At 40.4% G+C, this 22,575-nt stretch overlaps 1 protein-coding gene across 1 annotated transcript in view; it reads left to right on the top strand.

Annotated features, from left to right (window-relative positions):
• Positions 1 to 17,612, top strand: part of SLC22A3 (solute carrier family 22 member 3) — a 35,996-nt gene extending 18,384 nt beyond the window's left edge. Inside the window, exons 5-10 of the mRNA XM_063307831.1 lie at positions 1,134 to 1,251; positions 7,293 to 7,390; positions 7,510 to 7,724; positions 12,962 to 13,070; positions 15,239 to 15,351; positions 17,423 to 17,612. Coding sequence (XP_063163901.1) covers positions 1,134 to 1,251; positions 7,293 to 7,390; positions 7,510 to 7,724; positions 12,962 to 13,070; positions 15,239 to 15,351; positions 17,423 to 17,529 — 760 coding nt within the window. The 3' untranslated portion in view covers positions 17,530 to 17,612. The remainder of the gene's footprint in view (positions 1 to 1,133; positions 1,252 to 7,292; positions 7,391 to 7,509; positions 7,725 to 12,961; positions 13,071 to 15,238; positions 15,352 to 17,422) is intronic.
• Positions 17,613 to 22,575: the final 4,963 nt, after the last annotated feature.

Raw genomic sequence — 22,575 nt, 5'->3', positions numbered from 1 at the left:
GTGCAGGAAGATGATAATGATGTAATAAATATTACAGAAACTTGATGGGATAGCTCCAGTGCTTGGAGTAGAGCAATTGAAGGATGGTTCTAAAGGAGCAGAAGCAATACAAAGGGAAGAGGAGTTGGAATACCTGTGTAGAACTCCAAATGGATGAACCTGGTGATGCTGCAGAGAACATCAGATTGTTCTTGATGTCTGCTGTGATCCACTCAGCCAAGTAGATCTGGGCGATATCTTCCAAAAGCAAATGGCAAATATTTCATAGAAGCAAGAAGCAGTAGTAACGGGGGACTAGAATTACCTCGACATTTTTGGAAAAGAAGTTCTGCCAAACATGGTACTTCCAAGAAACCCCTGGTTTGTCTTGCTGACCTGTTTCTTCACAGGATAAAGGAAGGCACAAGAAAATATCCTTGGCATTATGCATAACTAATTCTAAAATCACACTCAAAGAATGCTGATTTTAATGGTTATTAGTTTGTCAGTCAAATGAAAAACTGTAAGATGGCGGAAATGAAATAAATGTATTTCATTCCCATGTGCTGCCTGATAAGTAGGAATGGGAAGAAAGGAAAGGCTTGATGCTCTCCAGAATTTTGATAGAATTTCAGAGGCACCAGATTACACATATGAGTCACCCTTGTTACTAATATGAACTAGCTTACTGTTGGAATGGTTGAATTCATTAGTTTCACATAGTTCAAATACACTGGACTGCTCGTCTCCTTCACCATATGCAATATCACTTTATTGGCTCATAAAAAGCAACAGCAACTATGTTGGTATCTCAAGAGGGAAAAAAATAAAAATCCGCAGTATAATAGTTTTTCTAGCATCAACCAAACCAGCACAAAAGAGTATGAGAGCTTTTGAATTCCAAAGGAATCTTCATCAGGAAGGATATTCCAAAAAGCAGGGGAGGGGGAAGAAGTGGCCAGATTTGTAAGAGTCATTTTCTCCAGCAAAAGAAGTTTTCAGGAGGGAGAAAGAAGCTCAGAGTGCCAGGAAAGAGTTGAAAGGCCCAAGACCTCATTAGGATGCTGCTTAAGTTCTGCCATTCTTGCAGGCAATAAATCTTACCTGCTGTCAGCTGCCGATTCTTCCTCATTGGTCTCTCTCTCTTTTGGCAGGCTGGTCCCTGAATCTCCACGGTGGCTGATCACTCGCAAAAAAGGCAAAAAGGCGCTGCAGATTATGCAGTCCCTTGCCAAGGGGAATGGACAGAGCCTTCCAGTGCACTTTTCAGAGGTACAGACTATAATTTAATTTTTAAAATGCAATTTTATTGCACTGCAACTCTGGGTGGCATACAATACACCAAATTTAAAATAAAACAATCTGTGCAATAGAAAAAGAGCATCTGGAGGAAACAACCACCATCTCACAAATCAAACAACCCACAAAGAGCCCACCACCCCCTCTAGCCCAAGGTCTGGGAAAAGAGCCAGATCTTAAGGGCTCATCTAAATACGGCCAGAGTGGGGGCCAAACGAATCTCAGGGAGGAGGGCAATGTCATTCCAGAGGGCAAGTGCTACAACTGCAGTAACAGCTAATTTTTTACCGCTATATCTTAAGGAGTTATTTTCTTTGTCATGTATTTAGCCAAGTCTGCACTCAAACCCACAGGCTGGGCCTTGGAGGGTTTCAAAGCATAGGTTCCCCCCAACACAGAAGTCCTGTAGTCAAGGCATTACAGGTCATGTGTATATGTGTTGTTAACAACCATCAGATTTCTTTGATGTGTTACATTAGGTAGCCACCTAGCTTGTAGTAAAGGATTTTCCCTGTTTTACTCTTCAGTTGTGTCGTGGCTCTGAGCTCCATCCCATTTCTCCTAGATTCCAGTTCAGACAGGAGAGAAAAGTGAATGCCACTTGTAGCAGTGTTTTGATTCTTCTGTACCACTTCTGTTTTTACTAATATGCATGTTATTGGCCAGAACTTGATGGCTTTGTTAAACTTTTCAACAGAACATAGGAAGGGTGACTCCTTTTCTAAGGAAATGGAACCTGCCCATTTTCAGAGAAGTAAGTGTAGGGATTTAAAATCCTGTTGTTGCTTTTTAAGGAAAACGTTTTAGACTTTTGGATAAATCCTAACAGACTTTAGATCCCAAGGAGTCTTGACAGATTGTGAAGGAAACATTTGCTATTATCCCCCCAACATTACAACCCACCCAACAGTTCTCGGTGAACAACATTTATGAAAATCATAGATATTATAGAGGCATCACTTGTCTTTTGAAAAAAAAAATCCCCTCTAAATTATAGAAAGATAGATGTATAGTGTGAGCAAGCCACCATCAAAGTTAATTTTGGATTTTCCCCATTCCTAGTTGTTGGATGTATGTAAGATTTCAAAAGGAGAGGGTTGGTGACCCTGAATCTTGTTTGATTATATCTTAGTTTATCTTGTACAATGCACTTAATTCCTCACAGATTGTAATGGTTGCCTATCCTAAAATACTCTCAGACTTCCAAGCAAGAGCTGAATAAAATCTGGTTTATTAAAGAATAGTATGCAAGTACAAAGAAAGCTGAGAATGAGAAAAACGCGCCAATTACAAACTAAAAACCCTTCGGTACAAACGAGATCCCTCCCCCAGTAGAATCTTCCCAGGCTCACAATCCCAGGTGCTCCTAACAGCTCTTGACGTTGTGGTGGAAAAGTCCTTGAGCCGAGCACATAACCCAAACACATTCCATTAAAATGAACATAGATACAGAGCTTGGCACAAGGTCAGCGACATGGCATGTGAAACGTTACGATGTACAGTGCACATTGGAACAGTGAACATGACACAGATGCTTTCAAAATGTTGTTAGTAATTGAACTATGTTTAGTTGTAAGAGGAATGGAAAATTGGGGGTGTTTTCAGACTGGTAAAGCAGTGAAATTAAGATTCAGTATGGTCCATCCCACATTTCAGAGAAGAATATATTAAAACTTCATAAATCACTATAATGAGAATTTCCAACTTTTCATAAAAGTTGAGCAGCGGTGCTTGAAAGACTCTCCCCTCAACATATATCTTATAAATGCATTGTGTATAAATAAATATATTTCTATGAGGTCAGGTTAAAAACAATGAACAAAAATATGTATGGCTTTGGGGGGGCATCAATCAGTTTATATTAAATTCAATTTGTTCAACCACAATATTTTTAGAACTTTAACCTTGGCCTCCAGGATTATATTACTTTCCCTGTGTCATTTCAAAAATCTTTGTCTAAAGTTTCAAGTTAGTGTTCTCAGCCACAATCCTAATTTATTGACAGCTGCAACTGGTTAGTTTTCAGTCATATCTACCACATCTAAACTCCACTTTGGCTCTTTTCCAAAGTCCTTTTGGATACACAAGTTCAGTCATTCTTGGTTCTGTGCCCAGCAAAGAGCATGATGCTCCCGGAAGTACTATGATGGGAATATCAGATGCATGTCACATTCTGTACTTTTGGTGGATTTTCTCCCTAGCTGATGTAGCTCTAATTTCCGAAAGAAATGTTGAAGCGGGGTGGTGGGAGCAGGGGGAGATAATTACCTCCTAACAGCTAGGCATAGCAAACTCCTTCTAGTGCTAAGTTTCTTACAGTGTAACAACAGATAAACTTTGTGTTATTTAAAACCATGTCATTGGTAGGCAGAAAAAAGTTGCTGCATTCCCTTTTGGAGAAAGTCATTTGAATGCATATTGTCAAGAAGCATAACTTAGAAGGAAATTCTCCTATGTAAGCAGAGCAGTAAGGGAGATGCCAACCTTTTGCCTCCTTGGATAAAGGAGTACCAACCTGCCCTGTTAGTATCAATTTTCTGCCATGCCCCCATGACTCTGTCTTCAACTTGTCCGCTGCCCATGAATAAGATAGTCATAAGTCATTTTTGACTGTATCAGTGTTGTTTTCCCCTTTACGCCAACAGCATCAAGCACCAGTACTGTAGTAAAATATATAATTGAGTTTTCTGTACTACCCATTATGTCAGAGGGAAAATCAGTTGACAAATAGTTGGTGGAAGACTGGTCATTTTGGGCCGATGCAGGTGTGCCCCTTCTCTGGTCCCTGGTAAGCCTCCTGTACCATCATTGTGCAGTTGTCTCTCTAAAGACCTGGTTGGATAACACTGTGCTGGTGGTCTATCAGAATTGTCCAATAGTGCTAGACTATTCAATAGGCAAGATGGTGAGTGCTTCAGCTCTATGCCACCTACTAGCTTAGTGCCAGGCAGAAATAGTGACACAGTGGTATGATGGGACTAACCTCCCTCCATGGCATCTCAAATTGAGCATGGAGGAATCTGGAAGTTGATATTTGTGGTCTATATAAAAAAGAGAAAGGAAGATGAAAGAATTCCTAAAGAAAAGTGCTGCACAACTTCTTTGTGACTCTGATCTTGTTTTTAAAAAAATGTTCAACTTGAGTTATGACAGAATGGGATGTAGGAGAAGCAGCACAGCAAGTTGCCTAGACGTAATAGAGCTGCAGCCAGGCTTGCCCCATTCTTGCTGTTGTGGTTGGTGGATGTTTCTCCCACCACTGGCTGGCAAAGGCATCTGCAATGATGAGAAACATGGTGAAATTCATTTCAGCTTTTGCCCCACCACACCTCCACTGCAGATGCTTATGTTGTCTGTTGACCTGCAGAAGAGCACATGAGAATGTGAGAATACCCTTGACTCCTGGGTGTGGCTTGTGTGTGAGAGAGCAACCACTGTCACTGTTACAGATTGCATGAAAGCTGGATGAGGAGGGGCTTGACCCTCTGGTGGAACTGAAGCCCTGGGCAGCTTCCCTGGCTTTCTTCCCCTCCTCCTGAGGCCCTTTGTGAAGAAGAAGCAACTGTGGGAACCCTCCTTTCCACAACCAGGAAGGCTTTTATGCCTGAGCTATCTCCACTGGGAAGTTCCATCTCAGAGATTTGCTTAGAAGCTCTCCTCATGCCACTGATCCTGAATCTGCAGATTTAATCTTTAGAATTTCTAATTACAGGTTCTCATGCCTCTCAGTACACTTGAGTGCATGGGTGATCCTTGAAATTTCACCTTTAGGGCCCTATATGACTCTAAGCATGATTATCTGAGGGACCATCTTCTCCTGTGTTCATCTGCCCATCCAACTAGATGAAATAGGGTTAACTCTCTAGAGGTCCCATCCTCTTGGGATTGTCATTTGTTGGGACCTCAGAGGCAGGCATTCTCTATGGCCACCCCACTCTTTGGAACTCCTTCATAAAGGGCATTTGATTGGCTGCATCCTTCCTAGAATTCAGGAAGAACCTACGTGTTCCATCTTCCATAGAAAGAGTGTGGTCTTTGGTTAGAAGATATGGTCATTGTATTTGTTGGTGTTTATTTTCCTTTTTTTTTTAAAAAAAAAGCATGCTTATATGTATTGGGGGTTTCCTGGGGTTTTTTATAATGCTTACATTGTTAGCCACCTACAGCCTGTGGGAGTGGGCGGCATATAAGCAACATAAGTAAATAAATGAATAAGGCAGGACTGGATGGGAAAGACCTGCTGAAGAGGCCTTCTTAGCCAGCACTATGAAACAATCTTTTGCAGTGTATTGCATTATGACTCCTGTAATTCCACTCAGCACAGGCCAAAACATTAAAGTTTCTGTGCTTTCCCACAAACCATGCTTCCTAGCTGGTAATCTAGCAGCTAACTAATTCATACTTTTAACTGATCAAGATAAAAACCTATTTTAACCAAATTCAAGCAAGAATGATTTCCATATACATGATCTATCACACTGCAAGGCAAATGCAAACCTTTAGAGTATAGATTTTAAGGGGATCTACATGTTTGTTTGTTTGTTTATTAGATTTATATTACCGCCCCTCTCACTGTACATCGGTTGGAGTATAAAAAGAGGGAAGTTAGAAATTAAATGCCTATCTACTTTTTCCAAGCAACTCAGTTTTTTCCTCTTCACTTTTTTTTTAACATTAATAAGAATACAGTGGAGACTTTAGTATTAAGTATTAAGATCAAAGATCAAAGATCAAAACCTTTCTCATATAATTCAATGCATTTTGCAACTCTTTATCAATGTCATACTTAGCATTTGTACAGTTTAAGCAACTGTATGTTCATTACATTTTAGAAATCATATTTAACATTAACTTTTTTTCTAATCTTTAAAGGTTTAATTTAAGTCATCAGTGTTAACAATTAATAATTTTTTTATTGTATAAACACTACCTAATTACTAATTTTTTATTGTATGAACACCACTGTACTTAGCTATTATCTGTATTATATAATCTATAACTCACATTTTATAATGCAATAAACAATTAACCTGGGAAAAATGATAAAAACCAAGGATATGACCTCACATTCTCAGTTCATCATTTATGGCACATTGGGCAATCTGAGACCCAAAATATTTATGCAGCCCCCAAACTCCATTTCTGCTCCCCTATTTCTCCCTCCAGCTATAACTGCCCAGACCTGCCCTGTCATTTAGGGGTGCAAAATGCATAAAAACTGACATACCCCTCAAAATGATGTTAGTATGATTTAGAAATAAATAAAATTTAAACTAAGGAAAACAAACTAAAAAAAAAATCTTCCAACACATCATTTTCTTGTCCACTATTGCTCCTGCACAAGAAAGTGTATTGCTTTCCCCAGCTACCAAAAATGTTATCCACTCTGGCATACAATATATGAATGCTGACCTTGATTTATTTTACAGACCCATTTGAAGGTTATGGAGGTTTTCTGCATGAAGTTCTTTGAATGTTCTCAAGTACTATATGGCTATGTTTGCAAGATATCTTTAACTTTACCTTCATGTTCTTAATTACCCCAATTTTTTGGGTTTGCGTGATTCACCAAACCATGAAGTGACCACAAAGGCCGAATTTGGACAACACACTAAGCTACACTGTGGCTGGCTAGTTTGTGTTCAGTCTGTTCTGCAAACTTTGTCTATATGTATTAAATAAGGTTCATTCCAACTGGTAGTTATTAGTTGTAAGCAATAGAATACTTTGCAGTGGATGGGTTGAACATTTGTGTGGGTTTATCCAACTGTACTCTGTTCACAGGGATGTAGCCATGTAGTTTAGGAAAGACACAAATATCATGGCAAGGGGAAAAAAAGAAAAATACTAAGGTGAAATGTGATGGTTTATTAACAGCTCTTTGTTTGCTCCATTTGCCAACTTGCCTTTCTGCTTTTAAAATTAATATTAGCACATTTCAAAACTAGAGCACTTTTACCTGGTCCAATTTCTTTACTGTTACTGGGAATACGAACTCTGCATCTCTTACATAGATCACAGTCTCTGATGAAGAAGTGAGCAACCCCTCTCTGTTGGATCTGGTTAGAACTCCGCAGATGAGAAAATTCACATTGATTCTCATGTATGCCTGGTAAGTGTTGCCCAGCTGCACTGCTGCTATGCCTGTCTCATTCAATATTTCCCAGGCAAGCCTGGCTGTTCAGAAATCCTGGAGGCCCCACTGTTTCTTGTTTTGTCTTGCTTTTCAAGGTTCACCAGTGCAGTAGTTTACCAAGGGCTTGTGTTGCGCCTGGGACTCATAGAAGGGAATCTGTATTTGGAGTTCTTCATCTCTGCCGTGATGGAATTGCCTTCAGCTTTCTTAATCTTAGCGACCATTGACCAACTTGGCCGGCGTCCCCTCTTTGCCTCAGGAACCTTTGTGGCAGGGGTTGCATGCTTAATCACAGCATTTTTACCAGAAGGTAACTGGATGGCTTTGGTCTTCTTTTTCTTTTCTCTTTGCTATCTCACCCTGTCTCTCAAAGCATTCAGCTTAAATACAAAAGTGCTTTTTTAAACAGGTTTAAATATCTCCAAATGTTTCAGTTTGGTGAAATAAGGTTGTGTGTTACTCTTTCAAAAGAACTGCACTGCTTTTTTTATGGAAAATAATAGGAGAGGTTTCAGGACTCTGCCACACACAGGTTGATGCCAATCTGTCCTCGGTGCCATGTTGGAGGATTCCTGTAAGGTCCTCCTCCTTGACCAGCCGAGTTGATTTTCTTCCAGCTTGTCTGTGGAGCAAAACTTCCATTTTGCACTTTGTGACTTGGATTGGAGTTTGGTTGGGGGCTGTTTGCTGAGGTGAGCAGATGGAAGAGAGATGCAGGCTAACTTCAAAACACATTAGAGGTATTTGAGAATGAGCCAATACCAATGGGTAGAACTGCCATAGTTTGCAACAGTGCCTGATTGCAGGCCTTGACATTCTTATTTGTTGTATATGCAATAATGAGAGTATTTGTTTAAATGACTGTAGTATCATGAAGCACTGGAACATAAAAGAATGAGACATCAATGAAGGCCACAGGGCTTGCTTCCCAAGACTGTTGCTTCAGTCTTATCCAGAGTCTGCTTTTATTAAATCATTGGCATTGATTATCCAAGCATAGATGCTGTGTAAGAACAGAAGGATATGATTTGCCTATTAATAAGTTGCCAACTCAGACTCTTGAGAACATTTTTCAGGTGATTCATCATCAACTCATGGTCATGATCAAAGGTATTCTATAGCCTGTATTAACTACTAACTGCCCCAAACTACAGAGAGGAAAGGGTTCATTAGGGTAATGAATGGGATAATGAACTTGCAGAGCTAAATGGAGCCATCTGAAGGAATCCCAAGAATATCTCCTTGATTAATTATGATCCCTCTCAATTTCTAGGCCTGAAGGATGCGTACACTTTAGTTAAAGTCCACAAAGAATGAGAGGGGTTGGGGATGGGGATGTGCAATGGACATTTTTAGAGCATGTTGTAGACACTCTCATGAAATAAATTTCACTGGGGAAATTTGCACATGCAAAACATGGCTGTGGTGGAGGGCAGAAAACTCCCCACCTTGACTTTTGCCTTCTCAGAATGTTCCTTGCTATTTCCAGGTTACTTTTGTCATTCTTCTGGGCAGGTGGGCATACTTCCAAACCAAACTCTAGGTTGCAACTTGTAGCCATTTTTTGTTTTCCAGGAATGCTTATGGGTCCAAAGGCAAAAGATGATGTGGCAGGCTGGGATTATATTTTGCAGAGTACCAACTTCCCATTTCATTGAAAAAGTAAATATATGCTGGCTGGGCAATTCTGGGAGTTAAAGTCCACACATCTTAAAGTTGCCAAGTTTGAAAAACACTGATATAGAAAGTTAGGTGGGGAAGGGAGCCTAAAGAAAATGTCCATAGATATATGAGTGCCTTAGACATCAGGTAGTGGGTGCCCAGAATACGTCTTACAAACATATTCCATTCATTGGTTACTTCTCTTCTCCTGCCCACCCCCACCCCCACCCCCACCCCCAAATAGAAATAAAAAAGTCATGCAGCTCATTAAGATTGGAACAAATGTTCTCTTTCCTGGAATATTGAAATGATTTTGTTATTCTATAAGATCAATGTATTTAAAGGGATGGTGGTCCTACTTTCACTTTGGGAAAACATGTACATCACACAGACTAATCTGGTTTGTACCTTATCTGCCTACCATTGCCTCCAGGTTAGGAGTCCAAGCCATGTGATCATTGCATTGCAAAGATTTGGGATCAATAATGGCAAGGGATAGAAGAACTAAGAAGTTATTTTTCTGGATTTTCATTTGCTGAGCTCACAATTTGCTAGCAGTTAGGCAAGTTTTTCTGTTCTGCCCCTTGTAATGAGATGCTTGGGCAGTACAAGCCATTGGCCCAAAGGCTTTGGCAAACAGTTGGCAAATAATTCATCTTATCAGTTTTTTTAGACTTCAGACTTTCTCTACTGGTTGTCAGCCTCACTGGGTAAACCAGATAGGAATCACGACCAGATGAGCCAATTCCTCTTTATTGTAAAGCTACATTGACAGAATCCTGCAAGTCTGAAAGTACAATTTCTCCCCTTCTCCTCTAAAGCCCGAGAAACTAGGGAGGGTCTCTTCTGAGCCTCCTGCCCCACCCACCATCCAGCTGTGGGCTGTGCTGTCTCTTATCTGACCATTCCATTGGCAGCATCTCTTTGCCCAGTCTCCCAAGGTCTTTCCCACATGCCATTACATTGGGCAAAAGTGGGCAAAGCAATGGCATTGCTTTCCAGTTCCATAACTGGACACACTGTGTCCATGATCACATAATGTAGAATAATCCCATAATCACCTAATGGTGAGGATTGCCACGTGATATTATCAGGCTGCTTTATTTGTATCCAAATTAGTTCAAAGTGGATAGCCTCAACTATATTCATTGCTGTTTCTCTGATTGTCCAAGAGAGTTCCATGATCATTTCTGGGTACAGTTTGAAGGAATGGACAGCAAGTACCAAGATGCCTAGTGCAGCGCAGCCCATCTCTGCTTTTCTCTGCAGTGACAAGGAAGTTTCAAATCCTTCCAGAGACCTGTTTGTTAAATCCAAAAGCAACAGTTGCTGGGCAATGCACTTGAGTCAAGTTTAACTCCTGGTGATTGCTTTCATGCAGTTTTCTTGGCAGCTTTATGGAAGTGGTTTGCTACTGTCTTTTTGCAGTATTTTTTTTTCCTCTTTAATTCTCAGTCATGCCAACAGCACAGTGATCAACCACAGGAGGCTCAGTGCTGCCATCTGCTGTGGTAAAAGCAACAGTAGCAACTGCAAGCACAGTGATTTGGATCTGTCCCTAATGCAGTCTGGAACTAATGGGCCACCAGAAGTCAAGGAAAAAAAAAAAGGGAATCCCTCTATATTTTTAGCAAAGCTCATCAATTGCCTTTGGGGCAACCTGAGAGTTTATGTATTTTAAAACCAATGTTGTTTGCGGCAAGAACAAGGGTCCTTAATGGGATAACGATGCATAGTTACTGAAAAGTAAATTTCAGCAGGACCAGTATTCCTCCACTCCACTCCACTCCACTCCAAAGGAGCATTCTATGGTTATATTCCCCCCCCCCCCGCTTTTTCCTTTTTCTCAAGCACTGCACTCTTTGAAGCTGCAACTACAAGTTTAAAATGGGAAGAGAGAGAGAGAGAAAAAAGATTCATGCTCCCTTTCTTTCTGTCATGCAGCTGGAAAAAGTCACTCCTCTCAGCTAATCATGACTCACATCGAAGTTTTAAGGGGGCAAGTGGAGGTTCATATATTTATTGTATTCATGTATATTTGGGAATATTATACGAATATACCTGTGATTTTAAGGGTCAGTCTAAACTTCTTAAACTTCCTTATTCAACATTCAATGTTTCTATTCAGAATGGCAGAATATTTCTACTAAGAACACTAACCCTCACACAAACCCTTTGTAAACAGAACTCTCCACCTAGAAACCATGAGGACTGAGGCAGCTGATGAATTGCATAAACAAATTAAATTAATACATTTTAAAAACTAAAGTAGTTAAACAATCGAGTTTGGATATATATACTATCTTGAAGAAGCATATTTGTCAATCATTTATAAACAGTTACAGAAGATCCACCCATTGGTTGGCTTGCCCGCCCAATGTATCAAAGGGTGAGAAAGGGAGGCAAAGGTTGGTGGAGACCATTTTTGGCCTTCTCCTTTTCATCATTGGAAGGACTGCCATTTGGTTCATCCAGAGAGAGTGGCATTTCCCAAACAGCAGCCCTGGGGACAATTGCAGGTTGATATGAATCGGTGAAGAGACACAGTTTGATGTAGTGGTTAAGGTAGTAGGCTAGAAACTGGGAGCCTCTGAATTCTAGCCCCACCTTAGGCACAAAGCCAGCTGGGTGACCTTTGGCCAGTCACTTTCTCTCAGCCCTGGGAAGAAGGCAATGGCAAACCACTTCTGAAAAGCCTGCCAAGAAAACTGCAAGGACTTGTCCAGGCAGTCTCCAAGAATTGGACACAATTGAACAGATTAAAAAAAGCATCAGTGAGGAGTAAAAAATGCTCTCTTCCCTTTCTTAAATCTAGCCTTTCAGCTCCTTATGAAAACGATATTTTATGCTATCTACAAGTAAATGTGAAAGAAGTGGCTAAGTATTTTCACATCTGGAGATTGCACACTTCATTCATTTGCTCTTATGCACAAAAACGTCTTCCTTCCTTAGATTTCAGTAGATAACAATTACACTGACAAGTCAATAAACTAAAAATTGGTTTTTAGCCACAACTGACTTCCTTTTTAAAGCATCCTTTCATTTTTTTTAAAATGTCATGATGCAAAATAAAATACTAGGCTCTAATTGTATTTACTAGAATGCTCTGCCTCGACATAGATCCCGTAGACATTTTGAGAAGAGACAAGTGGTGTCTGCCTGCAATTCAGTGTTTTATTGGGAAGTGTGGTTACCTGTCCTCCCAAAAAGGGAGAGATGAGATGGCATGGAGGGAGCATCCTGAATTAAAGAGGGTGGCAAGGGATAGCCTCACATTTTATCATCTGTGACACATACTACCAATATAGCAAGTTAATTCACCCCTCCCAACAATACTGGTATGATCAAGCAGGGTGGGTACACTCCAGGTTCTATCAATTAAACAGTGCCATTTTATGGGACCCAGGAAATGGGCCTTCTCTGTTGCAGCCCCTGCCCTCTGGAATGATGTCCCCCCCAGAAATTCAAATGGCTCCCACCCTTATGACATTTAGGAAATAACTAAAAATTAGACTGTTCTCCCATGCTTTGGGATAGGGTGATTGTGGAATCCCTTTTACTTAAGTCTGGTTTTGTAACTGGCTGTATTGTTCTTTCAGTTGGATAATACCTCTTTTTATATGTACTGTTTTTCTTTTTTCTCCGTAATCCACCCAGAGTAATTAAGGAGTTTGGCAGCCTTGAACTTGGATGATAAATACATAAATAATTCTGAAATCAATCACAACATTACCTCTTTGGCTAATTTATATGGAGGAAGAGTCATGAAATAACAGTGGTTAGAGACCAAGATAATAAAATTGGTTAAGGAATCGGATCTTGATGTCCAGGTTCCAGGGTTAAGTGAATTCCTTTAACATTTCCTTTCTGCATATATCTCAACAGACATACCATGGTTAAGTACAGCAGTAGCCATCTTGGCAAGATTGGGGATCACCATCACTTTTGAACTTGTGTATCTTGTGAATAGTGAACTGTATCCTACAGTTTTCAGGTAAGTGGGATCTGCATTTTGAACAATTTTCACAAGATCACAGAAAGGATCAGCTTTGCATCTGAAGGCATTTTAAAAGTAAGAAATAGCATTTAGCAAGGAAGTGGATCAAAGAGCTGCAGTGCAATCCTATGTCTAGACATATGTTGAGAAATAAATCCTGTTGTATTCAGGATGATGTAGTTACCAATAAATGTGTAAAAGCCTGGGACTCCAGAACAACTGCAGCAAAATTATTATATGCTCAAAAGTGGAAAGACTCGGCACAACCCACAATGGAGGAATGGTTGATGAAGGCGATGGAACTTGCAGAGGTGGCTAAATTGACTTCCTTGATTGGAGAAAAGACAATATCTGCATTTATGGCTGACTGGAAACCTCTTACAGACTTTTTGCACGAAACAAAAATGAAGTTATGACTTGTGGTTTTGATGATTAGAAAAGAAGTTAGATAATATAAAAAAGTGAGCTTTTCTTTTGTAACCATAGAGATAACTTTGTTATCATATTTGTATTTTGCTGCAAAGAAAATCAAAAGCTTCTTCTGTTTCTTTTTATCTTTCTGCACTTTTGTCTCTTTCTCTTTCTCTGTTTTCTTTACTCTGTATTAGTTTTTGTTAGTTTTTATCTTCTTTAAAACTTCTGATAAAAAGATACATATGTATGTGTGTATAAATAAAGATTGGGCCTCTAGAGAAGAAGACAATTCATGGGTCACAGGCTATACGCAACCCCAATACCTTATTTGAATCTGCTTAGAACACACCCTAAATCAAAACCATTTTTCCTTGAGCGATAAGCTTATTTCATTTCTTAACCTTCTGTTACTTCCCCAGAAGTGGGGAAAATTATTTTCCTACTTTAGTGTTGTTTTGTTTCACCAAGCAGTGTAAAAGGCCAATCTAGTATTGGTTAACTGATGGACACTTACGTATAAAGCTCTAATTCTTGCAAGTTAAGACATTTAATAAAACTTATCTGGACAGTATCTGATCTCTCCACCTCTGAGTGCTAGGATACTTCCATACAAAGGTTTGTGTAAAAACTCTGTCTGTGATCCATTATTTGTAATGGTGTATATTAGAATTGGTGGCAAAATTGGTCTTTTCTTGAAAATAGTACAGTCTTCTAGAACTTCTCAGTGGTCCATTTCCACATTTGTAGGAGGTCTTTCCTTATCCACATCCAGTCTTCTGGGCTTCAACTGCTCTAGCAGCAAGGGAAATGGTGACTCAATAGCTTTGCATAAGAGCCTGCCTGCCTGCCCGCCTGCCCTCTTGCCTGCCTGCCTGCCTGCCCTCTTGCCTGCCTGCCTGCCTGCCTGCCTGCCTGCCTGCCTGCCTGCCTGCCTGCCTGCCTGCCTGCCTTCCTTCCTTCCTTCCTTCCTTCCTTCCTTCCTTCCTTCCTTCCTAAATGCCATGAGACATAAATGGGGAGATGCAAGCAGTTTATTTTATTTCTGATTGATTGATTGATTGATTTATATAGCTGCCTATCTTATGCAACATAACTCTGGGCAGCTCACAAACACAAACACAGATTATTCTCCCTCCCCTCCATATTTTCAGTCTTCTGTATGTAGTTGAATAGTTGTTTGCAAAATATTTCAAGTGGTTACTTGGAAGAAACACATCCTGAATGAAAAACCACCTTCCTTCTTTTGCATTGAAAAGTCTTTTGTGAGCTCTCACATGGTAGCATGTCAGCATTTTTGCAACTAGGCACTTTTCTCAATACCTCCACCCATGATTGCATGCCGCTATGGAGGATGGAGTGGGCAGAGAGACCATATATTCTAAAGATTGCCTACAAGCAGACACAAAGAAGAAGATCCTGAAGCTCTGAAAGAGGGAGAGATTGATGGTTGCCTTGGATTCTGGAGCCAGGAGATGGGAGAAGGCGAAGTTCTCATCAGTGGGATAATGGCCAACCAATAAGCTCTCCAGAATTTCTGTTTTGCAAATAGAAAGCTGATCTTTCCTACTGTTCTAGATACACATAGTTGAGTCAGAAATAAATAGGTAGCAAGCAAGGGATCATATGGGTGATGGATACTGAGCACACCTATAGGGAAGTGCCCTGTATATGGTGAAAGGGAGTAAATATGCTCACCTGAAACTCATATCTATACATCATAAGTAATATGTTTCCTTTTCTTTTCCTTGCAGAAACTTTGGTGTTTCAATATGTTCAGGAATGTGTGATATAGGGGGCACGGTAGCCCCGTTTCTGCTCTACCGATTAGCAGCCTTCTGGTCAGAGCTTCCTCTGATTATCTATTGTAAGAAATTATTTCAAAATTTGCTTTTCTTTTGCCAGTTTGGAAGAAAGCTCAAGGTTGATGCTATTTCAGAACTAGAAAACATATAATATGATGGGCAAATACACGTACTGCCCCCTGATGAATGCTGGTGGTGGTGGAAACCAACTTTGAGAGAGGGAATTTTCAGCAAAGCAGGGCCAGGGATGGGGAGGGATGTATACTATTTGCTCTGTACCCTTCTCAAAAACTGCATTCATTGTAAAATATGTTTACAAAATTATAAACACATCTAGAATTCTGCATAAAGGCAAGTGGTTTGGAGGAAGGAAAGTTGCAGAAATGGCAGATGGTGATGAACGCCTACCCAAGAAGCTTATGGACATCTGATTTAATACTGGATAGTATGCAAGTTCAAGAGCAAAGCTGAGAATGGCAAAAGTGTGGGTCTTTCAAACAATTAAAGCTTAAACAGTTCCATTCCCTCCCCCCCAAAGTCAGAAAGAGTCCACTCCCTGCAGCCTGCAGGCCTTCCTAACGGTTCCTGACGGTCTTCGGGAAAGTCTCCTTGAACAGGCAAAATAACCCAGATAGACATTCCAAAGTCTCTACATCAGTGCCTGGTACAAAGAACAAGAGCAGCACCTCCCGGACAGTAACACGTGTCAGCCCCAGCATGGCATGGGAACTAGTTACGATGTTCACAGGAACATTGAAACAGGAACCATGACAGAGATGGGGATAGGATTAAATTTCTTCTGTTAGTACTTTCCCATGGAAATGGCTCCTTTTCAGAGCCACTTACGATGAACAATCAATGGAGTTTAGATGCATGCTTGCATAGAAAGTGGGGTTTGCTACTCAGAATGATAATAAGTCTATAATTATTTTTGTCCAGGAATTTGGTTTCTTGCAAGAGTACTGTGCATCACAAAAGAGACCTCCATGTTGCTAATCTCACTTTGTTCATTTTTATATAGTCTCAATTAAAGATGAGAATAAACTGTGTTAAGACTGGAATTGTGGATTTTGGCACTGCTGTTCATTCCCAGGAAGGAGGGAGTGCATTCCAGGCAGATAAGAGGATTCACAGTCCAGAGGCTGTTTATGGGAAAGTTAAGAGGTTCAAGGTAGCTCCACCCTAGAGTCTCCCAGGTTATTTACCCTTGGGTCAGTTAGGGTAGCTTTAGTCTGGCAAGATTTTCTCTGCATGGTGAAAGCAATAAAAACTGAAGTTGGGAATGTAGTGATCTGAAACTGTTCTTTGGCTGCTCCTGACAGGAATTTATTTTTAATTGCAATTATCTCTGATTGAGATCACCATTTTACAATTAATCAAATCAAAACTGATTATTATACCATTCCTTCAAAAAAGATAATAATAATACTTGTATCAATTGATCCTTATGTTTTAATCCAGACCAATATATTATTCTGCACCTAAGGTCTTTGGGAAGACCCATCCTTTCTGAGTGTAAGAACTGGTTCTGAAATCACAATGAGCTTAATTTATAGCATTCTTCCTAGGAAAACCCACTAACAAATCACTTCCACGTTGTTGTCAAGAAAATGACATGGTTGTGCCTATGTAGTCACCAGGGGTTGAGCTCAGCTTAAGGAACCTGACTCTACAGAATCTTCCCAAGTATCATTCCCAACAAATATGACCCTGACTAGTATGGTATTTGTAATCCATCACATCTGAGGAGCTCCAGGTTGGGAAAACTGATTTGCGGATTACCATCTATAAGGCCATGACAGGACTCCAACTCAGGTCCACCTCTCAAACTCCATGTCTGCTAGAACAGTGCAGTGTCAAGACAACTGGCCCAAATCCTAATTCTGGTGTAGTTGGATAAATTGTGCCTCGAATTTGAACCCATATATTAAATACTAGAAGCTGCTGCCTCAGTGTAGTATTTCATGGACTGGATGAACTCTTTAATCATCTCATTTAGACCTTTTCTTGCTGCTTATATCAAAACTATTTAAATTGTAGCATTTTTTTTTTCAGCACAGTAGAATTAAATCTTCTTTTTTTCCAGGACAAATGTCTAATGTCTAATGTATTTCTCACTTCACTGTTTCATAGGCATACTTTCTGTTCTCTGTGGAATTCTGGTGTTACTTTTACCTGAGACCAAGGGGCAGCCCTTACCAGAGACAGTGGAAGATGTGGAGAAAATGTCAAGGTACTGAATAGGTATCCTTAGATATTCTTGCATGCCCTCTGGAAATTCAGCCTTCAGATGATTAATTCTAGACCTTAGTTCAGCAATTTTTGAGAATTGAGAATTGAGAATTTAGCACAAACTGTGTGTGTGTGTGTGTGTGTGTGCACGCATTCATACACCTAAAGATCCATGTGTTGTTGTTGTTTTTAAAAAAAAACAGACATCACAGGGAGCAGTTTGGACTGGAACCAAGACAAAAGCAGAGGGGATTAATCTCCCCCCTCCAAACTGCAGTACAAGTAAAACCATCTTAGCACTGACTTAAGTCACTTATTTATATTCTACCGTCTTCCAAGAAACTGAGAGCAGTATTTATTTTCACTCACCTCCATTTTATTATCACAACAATTATTTGAAATAGGTTAGGCTAAATATAGTAGATGAGTTTGTACTTACATTAAGCTCTTGATTTTTTTCCATGATTTGGTGATTAAGCAGTAATAGCTAGGTCCATATAAGCCAGAATGGCTGAGTTCATACAACCTGCTAAACCAAAGCAAACCACATTATAATTTAGTGTGATGTGAGAGGAATACCCCAATGGGGTTGCAGTGGTATCTCTTTGGTCTTAGTCTGATCACATGCACCTCCTAATTTAGGACAGAGGAGACCAATGTTCATCTGCTCACTGGTACAGGAGGAAATTCACTTTTATCTTTATTCATGAACCCAATCTAAATTTGGCCCTCTTGAGTTTCCTGCGTAAAAAAATGCCAGTGCACATTACAAAGTAAGATTCAGTCTCAAAAATTATATTACTTAAGGAAACAGCATTTCTGCTTAAATCAGTCTACCCAATAAAGTCAATTGCTTATACATTATTTTTATTATCTACACAGTTTCAGTGGCAGCTGTGAAAAAAACAAGCAGCAAAATTCCAGCAAAGAAGCTTGATCTTTTGCTAACCCTGCAAAGCCTCTTCAGCTACCTGGTTCTCAATTTCATGACCATTGGACACAGTCTTCCTGTTGGAGAAGATGGATTCAATTATGTCATAAGCCCTAAAAGAACCATTTTATAAAGTAAGCATAGAATTTTTCTATGGGGTAAATATGAACATATTTTCAGAACCTATTGTTTCCAGATAGGGAACTATTATATGCGGCTCTCATAGAAGAGTAATCACTTCCATTAAATATTTTGTTTTACTACTGGATCTTGGATTTTTTATACATGCCTGGCCTATCTCCTTTGTCTTTACTAGTTTGTAACATAGTTATTCTGAAGTATTGTCAGCTTACACGGAATCAGCCAGAAGCCATTTATTTCATGAATTTGATGGAACAGGATCAGAATGGAATTTTAAAAACATTTTCAGAGAAATATGTTCCTTTTTTCAAAGGTACACATGAGTAAAGATGTTCCTGTGTCATGCGCTGCCTACCACTGAGTGAAACACAGACACTGATTCAGGGAAGAGCAGGTTCAGGTTTATTTCAGCGTGGTGCTAGACGAGAAAAAAGCTGAGAGTGAAGGGAGCGCGCCGGTGCGGAGTTTAAATAGCCCGCGCCGGTCAGCGCCCCCCCCCACTTTGGGTTGCGTCATCCCCCCCTAGTCCTGCATGCTTCCGTGCCGGTAGGTGAAGGGTTGCAGGGCCCCTGCTGGTGCCCCGGGCTTCGCCCATAATCGGTTTCTTTCTCCGGCCGGTGATTGCTGTCAGCTGGGCGATCTCCGTTGCGCTTTGCTGACAGCTTCAGGTGTGCCTCGTGATCCGCCCTGTCTTTGTCTTTCCTTCTTCCTCTTTTGTGTCCTGATGGCTGGGTCATCCGGCCGGGGTCATTCCCTCCTCCTCGAGGTCTGTGTCTGTTGTTGTGCGTGCTTTGCTTATCTTAAATCCCTTCCCCTGCTTCCTAGGTATTGTCATGTGTGCCGTTGTGCTGATGCCTACAGCTCAACGGTACTCATGACATCCTGCAAGAAATGTAGGAATCAGCTCCTCTTCCTATGGACTCAGGACAACAAGCACATGTATATCACCTTTATCCTCATGGTAATACTGGTTAGATGAGACTAAAAGATAGTTTCTTGACCCACACTCGAGAGGGAACTTCAGATTGGCTGGGGGATTAGAAACCACCTTTCTATCTACTGCATCATGTTTATCCTCAGCAGGGTTAGCATTAAGCTCTGGTACTGACTTAAATTGCTAGCCTGTCTCTGGATGCAGCCAAATTCCAGAGATTTGCCCAGACAGAGTTAGAGAGGTTAAAGATACAAAAACTTTGCAGCTGCTGTTAATACTTAGCTTTACAGCAGTTCTTGAGATTTTGTTTGGGGTTTTTTTCGGAGGGGGGACTTCTTATTTAACCAGTTAGATCACACATCCATATGTAAGGGGGTTCACCTCCTCTCAGAACCTTTTATAGTGGTATGTTGTGGGAAATGCAATTATCCTTGGAAACTCCAATTAAAAGGCATTGAGATACAAGGATGATTTCTTCCCATTGTATAGGAGGGATGCTGCTGGTCCTCCTAAGTTCCATCTCTTCATCAATGTACGCTCACCACTCACTGTTAGAAGTCAGAGGGATAAACTAGATATGAAGTGAGGTATTGGTATAGAGGTTGTGGCTTTGCCGTCTTTGGAGGTTTGGTAGCTGGACAGCTACCCCTCAAGGATGATTTAACTGGTTTCCTGCGCCCTGCAGTCTTTCTAGCTTCACATTCTCTGGGAAGCAGACACAGGTTGGGCAGGCAGACATCAGGATCCCATAGCGGATATGGAGTGAGGAATTTTCTCTTTACCCTTTCACCGTGCTCCAGAGGAAATTCCTTCCTTTGATGGTTTTAGTTGCTTTGGGCAAAAGGTCCTGCTGAAGCAAAAGCTTTTTCAGATTTTTCACACATACACAACCCTATTTACATCATAGCTGTACCCTGAATATAAAGTCAGATTAAATGTCCTCTCTGGTTTCTCACTGAAGATAGATTTACTGCTCAGAGCAGAAGAGAGCTTGCCTACTGTTTTCTCCTCCCCCATCCAGCCACTGGTGAGAAATTACAAACTGATGATCAACTGGCTGTGCCTGGAGAAAAGTAGCTGGCCAAGCATTGTGTCTGCAAGGATTTAATCTTAAATGCTGAATAGAAAAAAAAGAGAGTAAATTTTAGACTGCAGTCTAAACATGTATTCTAGTGATTAAGTGCTTTCGAACAAAATGAGTATTGAAAAAATGTGACTGTATGGCATCTTTGCTGTAACATTCACTCCCAAGTCAATGTACAGGTTGAGCAGATATTCAAAAGAGATTGCAGCAAACCCAGGTGGCCTAGACTTAGAGCAATACCATCTTAAGTCCTATTAGAATCGGAACAGGGTCTCAGTCCAGCAAATGTGGTAAAAAGCTTCTTATAGTTGCACTGAATCAGAAACAGGCAAGTTTTCCATTTCATATAATGAAGAGTAACAATCTCCACATAGATGCCCCCCCAGTCCCTCCCAGCAATGTTTTCCCCTTTATCAGCTTGCAGCCTCAGCTATAAGGCAAGTTTTACCCCTCTCCCAGGGAACTGCGCCCTGATCCACCAGAGCAGATCCATGTGAAAGCATGCACTCGTGGCAGAAGCGTGTCTGCTTTAGCATCCATATCACAGTGGTGACCCACGCTGAATAGGCTGGATGCATCCCTGGTTGTGCCTAAGAAACTCTCTCCCATCTAGAGCAACCAACGTCTATAGCGTGAAAGTAAGTCCTGATAATGTCTTGAGATTTTTTGAAGCACCAAGACAAATACCCTGTTCCTTAGTCTTTGCTATAAAAGTGAAAACCATTTATTTTCTAAAATGTGCTTTAATTTTTTCATTTACTTATTGTATGTCAGGTTTTGTCCTACATGCCTTTTCCAGATAAATATTTTCTGTGGCACACATCTACCTGTTTTGCACTGGGTTATTCAGAAGTCTTGTTACAAACACAAAAGCTGAATCAGTAATTCCACATTGAACCAATAATTTGGACTACCAGATCTGGACTGAAAAAATCCAGACAACCACTAGCTGACAGCAGAGGGATCTAGAAAACTAACTCTCTGCTCCTGATTAACTGTCATTCAGACTTTTGTGGCTTGGACTTGATAGCCCCATTAGAGGAGGCAACAGTAAGATCAAAACTTGCCTTCCAAGTAAAACTTCCCTTAGATTTTCATGTACGCCTGGGCTTGTATTATTAACCAGGATTTCTAATATAGGTGCATGTAAATGTCTGGGATAGCTACTGACATACTGATTGGTCAGTGACAGGTTCACACATTGTGCTAGGCCAGGCTTGTTAGCCCTTGTTTAGGATGTACTCTAAGAGTAAGTGAAAGCAAGTCAGACAAAACAGATGAGAGAAATAGCCAGAAAGGAATGTTTCACATGCACATTCAGTTATAAATTGGGGAAACATTTCTTGGTGAATTTTTACTCATGGTGCTCATGCTACTGAATGAGCAATGCATGTAAGGTAGCATTAAAGATGATGCCATTTGTAGAGAGGTTTGAATCTGCCCCTTCCACCACCATAGCCATCTGACATCTCTACCTAGAAATCGTATAGAAATCCTTCTCCAGCCCAGTCTTAAGAAAGAGTCTTGCCTTTTGGAACCATGTTGTTTTTTCTTCTTTTAACAGTAGATTAAAAAAAGAAAAGAAACTAGAATGGCATACTAGGAAACACGTCTGTCTGTCTGTACGTATATAAGTTTTCCAGTATGCCATCCTAGTTTCTTTTTTTTTTAAATCAACTATTAAGCTTAATGCTAAAAAAAAAAAAGTGATGCAAGGGCGCATCACTTTCAAGTAGGCTTTGTAAATGTCTCCTCCCTTTCAACCTAGATGCCATTTGTTGCAAAGATCAAAAAATACAGTCACACTAGAGACCAGAAGGTGTCCTCCCCCAGTGGCTATTAATCCTGCCAAATGCTAGTGATTTAATTTCCTCAGATTTTCTACATCATAACTAACACAGCTTAATGTTCCACAAGCTCAGGCACCTTGTAAACCAGTGCTAAGACACAATTCAAAACAAAGG

The sequence above is a fragment of the Candoia aspera genome, chromosome 1 (genome assembly GCF_035149785.1).
Source record: "Candoia aspera isolate rCanAsp1 chromosome 1, rCanAsp1.hap2, whole genome shotgun sequence".
In the NCBI taxonomy this organism is placed as follows: Eukaryota; Metazoa; Chordata; class Lepidosauria; order Squamata; family Boidae; genus Candoia; species Candoia aspera.
Note: the sequence above shows the minus strand (reverse complement) of the source record. Positions and strands in the feature narration are given on the sequence as shown.